The sequence below is a fragment of the Macrobrachium nipponense genome, chromosome 37 (assembly GCF_015104395.2).
Source record: "Macrobrachium nipponense isolate FS-2020 chromosome 37, ASM1510439v2, whole genome shotgun sequence".
Lineage (NCBI taxonomy): Eukaryota > Metazoa > Arthropoda > Malacostraca > Decapoda > Palaemonidae > Macrobrachium > Macrobrachium nipponense.
The window spans coordinates 55,731,292-55,738,791 of record NC_061097.1 but is presented as its reverse complement, the minus strand read 5'-3'; the positions used below and the strand labels follow the sequence as shown (position 1 = coordinate 55,738,791).

Here is a 7,500-nt window from a genome sequence, read left to right as displayed (position 1 = left end):
TATAACCACCTCCACCCCCCATCCCCCCCACCACCCCCCCGACCCCCCAAACCCTTTCCATTCCCCGATTCCTCGCTTATTCACACCCTTGAATTGCTGAGAGCGAAAATCTCGCCAGCATGATTGAGTCTGCTGCTCCTCCACCAGCAGTCTGATGATGTCCTGCGGTATTAAGGATATGTAGAATGTGCGGGCACTTAGCATAGCTATATATATATATATATATATATTATATATATATATTATAGATATATATATATAATAACAGGAGGCCATAAAAACGCCAAATATATAGAGAGAAAGTACTATATTTCAGAGACTGCTGTCTCCCTCTTCAGGGAGACAGCAGTCTCTGAGATATAGTATTTTCTCTCTATATTTTGGCGTTTTTATGGCTTCCTTTTATCAGATGGAATTCTGTTGTAACAAAACATTTTTACCAGTCATATATATATATATATATATATATATATATATATATATATATATATGCTATGTACCTTTAAATAAAGGTAATGCCACGGAGGAAAATAGAAAAAAACGAGAACTGCCGACTGAGATCTTTTGGTCTTAACGACCCTTTACTACACCTTTATTTACGCACACACACAATATATATATATATATATATATATATATATATATATATATATATATATATATTACACACTTGCAATAAGGCGAAAATACTATGCATCTCCAGTGTTTCAATTTTCCTTCGTGGCTGTAATTTTATCCTTGTAATCATCGCTTTTTTTTATTTCTTCTCCATTTAAAGCAAATTATATATATATATATATATCCTATATCTATATATAATATATATATACATATATATACATATATATATATATATATATATATATATTATATATATATAGAGAGAGAGAGAGAGAGAGAGAGAGAGAGAGAGAGAGAGAAACTGTACGCACATCATAACGTATGAGTCAAATGCTTGGCAGAACACCCGCTTTTGAAAAGGTTAAGCTGAATCATTTCCCAAGGCAGAGGGGAGATCTTAGTGGTTGCTAGCAACGCATTGCCCGACAGAAGACGAAGCTAAAGCCTTCCTCTAATACGTCTCTCTTATATAAACCAGTTTGCAGTTGAGTCACATCCAAATACAGTACATCTTCATTAATACACCGTACCCTTACTACTTCTACTAGGCTACTACTACTACTACTATTACGACTACCACATTCAAGGCTTGCAGTCCAATGAACTGCGTGCTCAAAATAGCCATAAGCATGTGAAAATACGTCCAAATTTCGCCCGTTTCGCCTTGGAACCTAAGGGCAAAACTCGCTTGCCGCACAGCTGCTTTAATCACTAAAATAATAACAGCGGGTCTTGCAGGGAGAGAAGAAGGAACTTAACCAGAGTCTGTGGTCAGAAAACAATTGACCGTAAGTGTAAACGAAAAAAAAAAAATGCTTTGCAAGTCTTCTACGACGTTGACCTTTGGCATTGTGACGCCAGTTCTTTTATAAGTTCAATACGTCTCTGACCTTCGGCATTGTGACGCCAGTTTCTTTGTAAGTTGAACTTTGGCACGGTGACGCCAGTTTGATGTGGTAATAGAACACAAAACGTGGTATATATAAAATAAAATCAATCAGTTGAAATTATCACCCATAATCTAATTATTATTAATACCAGTTAGATTTGAAACATGATTATTATTAATACCAGTCAGATTTGAAACTTGAAGATTACTAAATCAGATCTACCGGTCAGATTTGAAACTTGATTTATCATTAGTACCAGTCAGATTTGAAACCTGATTATTTTAGTATCAGTCATATTTGAAACCTGATTATTATTAATACCAGTCATATCTGAAACTTTGTTAATATTAATACCAGCGTAATTACTTTTTTTTTTCTTCGGTGAAACAAGGCTCTATTTGACTGTGGATTTTAGAAGTTTTGATTTATTTAAGTTCCAGCTTCATGTTATGACTTAAAACTCAGATAGATCCTATTGATTTGAATTATTTGTAAATGAATGGACAAATAACATATGAAAATATATCAGTTCCTTCGTTTAAATGCAAGAAAAGAAGAGTGAAAATACGAAAGGTAAAGAAATCAGGCTGTGACAAAGCTTTAGACAAAAACCTGAGGTATTATGGATACTTAAACAGATTTAAGCTTAAAAAATTGTCAAATATAAATACAACTAAGATTTGAAACATTAGAAATTCAATAAAACTTAGATCTGAAATATGAAAAATGTAAGTCGATTCATAATCTGGTTGGCCTTACGTCAGTTACATATATCGCCTGAAACTGCTCTAGGGACCAAGGTCTTGCTCACATTAACCAGTCATTGTATATGTGTTTTTCACCTACGTTTAATCAGTCACCTTCCCTCTTCACTGTTTTGTGTGTGTATTCATATATATGCTTATCACAAAATCCACGGAAGGAGAGTGAAAAACTTCTTACGTGGATTTTGTGATAAATTCTGAAGCATGTGTTCTCTCGGGCTGCATTTAATATACACACACACAAAACACACACATATATTATATATATATATATATATATATATATATATATATGTGTGTGTGTGTGTGTGTGTGGTGTGTGTGTGTATGTGTGTGTAAATTTTTATCACCTCACGGTGACATGATTACGGAGAGTTTACTGAAGGTTTCAAGCTAGTTCAGTTTTAATTTGAGATTAGTTTCCTTTTCTTCTGAAGGATGTCCTACATGAAAACAATAGTAAAAAAAAAGTAATAAATAAATAATTTGAGGCATCGGGCAGTGAACAGAACAAAGCCCTCCTTCCACCAACCAACCTTTATTGGGGGCAACTCTGTTTTCCTTATTCAGACAAGAGCTATAATTCATAAAACCCCATACACGGGTGACCCGCTGGGGTCAGGTCAGACCAAGGTATGAGAGTGACCCCGCATCTCCAGACTAAACAACCAGTTTTATTGACTTGTTTGCTGAAGAGTTAAAAAAAAAAACTGCAGCCATAAAAGTAGTGCAAGTAGAATCTCTTATCTCTCTTCGGATCAGTGGATGGGGACATTTTAACTCCCTGAAAATTTATGGGAGTGGAGGGGGGGGGGGGGGGGTGGGATGGAAAGGTGCCTTCGTTCTGTTTGTTTGTCTGCTTCTGGAACGAACAAAACACTCTGGAAATAAAAATGGACGAAATCCAGGATGGTAAAACCTTTAGCCCTTGGGTAAAGCATTTCTGTTAGACCTCAGGTATAGGCCCAGGCAAGGGAAGTTCTTAACAACTTAAGATTTATAAAAGACAAGAGTTGGTGGGGATTATAATGTTTTTTTACTTGTTTACTTTTCGTTAATGCTCCGTTATTCCAATTTATACATTTGTTTATTTTTTGTATATTTTGTAGATGAATATTATTATGTTTAAAGTTGATAGGTAAGTCGATAGATGTTGAGGCTTATTCCATATACGTAATAATAATAATAATAATAATAATAATATAATAATAATAATAAGTTATATTTGGTGACTTCGAGAGGATTGTACCTATAGGTGAAAAAGCTGACCAACTCGTCAGCATTTGACCTATAATACCGTTTCACAAATTTGGCATCACAAGGCAGCAGTTTTTTGTTCGAAAATCATTTACATTCGTTTAGACTCAATACTCGTTTTACTTTTTTTTTTTTCTTTTTACTAAAGCAAGAAGGATTGAACTGGATAATACTTTTCAAATATTTTCGTTCCATTTCCATATTGAATCAAGTTGGCTCTTGGTGGATTAAGAGAGAGTTATTTAAACCTACATTACAAGAAATAACCTTAATCCTAAAGAAAGGCAGCAAGAGTGCCCGAAGGCAAAAAATACATGTGAACTTGCCCTGTTTATCTTCGGGACGATTTCAGTTATATATATATATATATATATATATATATATATATATATATATATATATATATGTGTGTGTGTGTGTGTGTGTGTGTGTGTGTGTGTGTGTGTGTCTCAGTACGTTGGCTGTCATTGGCTTCCAATTTATTTCATATGTCTTTAATAACTCAATCTTCTGTCTACAACAATATGATGTTTATTGCTATTCTAATAGAAATATACTATATAGATATATATATATATATATATATATATATATATATATATATTAAATTATAGAGCACTTACCTCCCATAAAAATCACAGCCATTAGAATCTGCACAGGTATTTGTGGGGGTGGTGAAGAGGACCCACAGAAAACAGACCCACAACGTCCTTAGCGGCAGGGGCCAGCGTAACCCCCACACCACACGATTACCACTACCACCACTACCACAGGTACTCCTGCAGAAGGAGTCTTTGGAAAGGCCGTCTCTTAGGAATCCTTTCGCGGTGGGGAGGTCGATCCTCGGTGGGTTTGCGGTGGGATTTTGGGGCATGCCCTCCCAATTCCTCCTTTCAAGATGGTGGCCACTGGGTACTACCTCGCTGCTAAGTCCCTCCTCCTCCTCCTCCTCCTCCTCCTCGGCCGAGGCTGCTGCTGCTGCTGCTGGCCAGCCTCTTCTCCTTCCTCGGGTAAGGCGACTAGTGCTACTACTAAGATGCCCCTCACTCCCTCCTCCACCGGCTAAGCCACCCACCAACATCCGAGAGACGATTTCGTCCTCCATTGAGTCCACTATTTCGGAGATCAACGCTACAAAATCACACTGGCCGATCCATTAAGATGAGTTTGTACCGTTTCTGGGTCTAAGTTCGGTCCCATGATGTTTTTCACATTGCAACAACTCAAGTCAAAACTTTTAACTCACTTAATATTCGTATTTGTAAGATTACTCCATAAACTTCCTTTGGATTCAGAACAAACACTTCCCAGTAACCGAAAACTCCGTTCAGGACACCATAATGGCTCTTGATTGCGAGTAATTATCCCGAGATAACGAGAGTATTCGTGCGCAAAAGCAACAGGTATCCACACGAGACGGGGCGGCACGTCTTCCCTCACTGAGCGCCACAGACTGACTAACAAGTGGAATTATTGTTGTCCGAGACCGAGAGACTCCGCCTCCCGAGACCCCGAGACGCTTGGGATGTCCGAGCATCAACTTGCCTTCGGGGGATGAAATGGGTGCCAGTGCGTGTTTTTCGTGTCGTCGAAGATACAAAATCACTTCTTAATTATACTTCATATACTTTTTAATCGCATACACATTAATTGTAGGTTTGATCAATGTTGAATAATGAGAAAGCAGTGCTTCCTGTGAAGGTAGGTTAAGGAGTTTATAAGAGCGAAGTAACAAATGAAGTAGCACCCGAATGTATTGTGGTTTATGATAGAGTTGAATCTCTTGCTTCAAGGATCTGCTAACTGCATCTGGCCTCTCATGTAATAGTAATGTCCTTTTTCAGACAGTCTGCTTTATGATGATTAATTTCAGGTTTGAACTTAAATTACAAGTATCAGTAATTCGCCGTAGTAGATAAATTTATTTTTTATTTCTTTATAATGCAACCGCTAATTATTACAGACCGAAAGATAAATTTACGATAATTGTAATTACATAGATTAATTACATGAATTACGATTCGTTTCTAATCACGTAATTTCCAAATGATCTTGACAGATCGTCTGAAAGACGAGGTTTAACTTCATACGTCTGGCAGCCAGTTGCGCTTCGAAGCAGACTGGCGTGTGTCCTGGCGGAACATTGTCGTACTTGTCGTGTGTCCCTAGACAGAAATTAATGATAATACGAAACCGTTGTCAATATGACTTCCATCATGACATATATGATTTCGCGTTATGACTCATGACTTATGGCAGCGTTATTGCCTTTGGTTATAAGAAACATCGCAAAAACGATGCAGTATATTCTACTAAACGTAAATTAGGAGATTCACGTTGCAATTATATAATTTCCACAGTAGTTATTTTTGTAGACCACATACTGATAAATAGGAATCTCTCGATGTTATAAAACTCCCAGCGCTGCCTGGCTCGTACGCATTTATATTACACGGTGGTCTTCTAATGACTGCATAACTTAGACGGAATTATTTGCATAATGTCTGACAGGAATTATATTAAAGTTCTGCGGACGGTACTGTCCAGACTGCTTCTATATCGGTTTTTTAGCATTTCTTATTCAACACATGGCCCTTGGGTACTGAACAACAGACAGCGCACTGATTTTTATATAGCATCCTCAGTTATTTAAAAGCAAATTTGCGCCACAGTCTTTTTGCCCTTGATTTGCATACATTATGTCTGCACGTAATTGAGACCAGCGTTCGCTGTTGCTGCCTTCACAAACACACACACACACACACACACACACACTGTGGCTTTCAAGAAGCTAATGCTATTTTGAAAAAGAAATAATGCCATCGTCGTAATATACACTTCATTTTCAAAATATGTTTTTTTTAAGATATCTCTAGGCCAGAAATGGCGTTTGAATGTGACGTTAGATGAAGTAGAAGTCACTATAGAAAAAAATTAACTTTAATGCATAGACAAGATGATATAACAGTGTATGAATAGCTAATTAGTCTCCCATAAAAAATGACTTTAGCAAATTATTCAGTTATGTAATTGCATCGTACTGATTATGTCAGTTCCATTACGTTGCCGTCCATTTCTTCCTTAAAATTTTATGATACCTTAAGTGGAGTTCATTAACAGCACACTTTTCTCGTTAACAGTTAAAATAATATATGGATTCACGTTGCGTTTTTTGAACTTTAGTAAAATGTTAGATTTACGCCCTTTGTTTCTCACTCTGTATAATGATTTTCAGATTTCACGATTAATTCATGCTTTTATGTGTTCATTTTAAATACTAGCACTCATTCACTCTGGGGCGCCCTTGTGATAAATACACACACACGCACACACACAAACACAAACACAATTTCTTTGTTTTTATTTTGAACTTACTGGTCTCAAATCAAACGAACCATTATTATTATATATATATATATATATATATATATATATATATATATGCATGTATGTATGTATGATGTATATATATATATATTATATGTATATATATGTATGTATATATAAATATATATTTATATACATACAGATATCGAATAGTGTCACATACTCCAAGACATTTCTCAGATTCACAAACGCTAAGCTACGAAATACCTAATATGACATTCACTCGACCACGGAGTAATATGAACCGAAAGGGAAATACCTCTTTGGGTTACGTTACTCAGAGATGAAATGAATTTGATATTAAACGACAATTTGTTGGTTAATGTTTGTGAATTTATATATATATATATATATATATATATATATATATATATATATATATATAATGCATATATATATATATATATGTATATATATATATATATATATATATATATATATATACATACATATTACATAAACCGTACTGTTTTGGTATAAGAGGCTGTGAGTCACAATGAGGTCCGGATGTCCTCAGAGCAAGATGGTCTTTCCTCAGTTGCATGAATGTCACACTCACGTTCCCAGGCTGTCAGGAAGAA

The 7,500-nt window shown here is 35.8% G+C and overlaps 1 protein-coding gene and 1 long non-coding RNA gene across 2 annotated transcripts in view; one reads left to right on the top strand and one right to left on the bottom strand.

The window, feature by feature from the left end:
• LOC135209268 (meteorin-like protein) overlaps window positions 1-5,012 on the bottom strand; it is a 138,327-nt gene extending 133,315 nt beyond the window's left edge. The window contains exon 1 of the mRNA XM_064241975.1: window positions 4,156-5,012. Coding sequence (XP_064098045.1) covers window positions 4,156-4,637 — 482 coding nt within the window. The 5' untranslated portion in view covers window positions 4,638-5,012. The remainder of the gene's footprint in view (window positions 1-4,155) is intronic.
• The window catches only part of LOC135208995 (uncharacterized), a 355,274-nt gene that overhangs the window by 261,397 nt on the left and 86,377 nt on the right, over window positions 1-7,500 (top strand). The window lies entirely within an intron of this gene.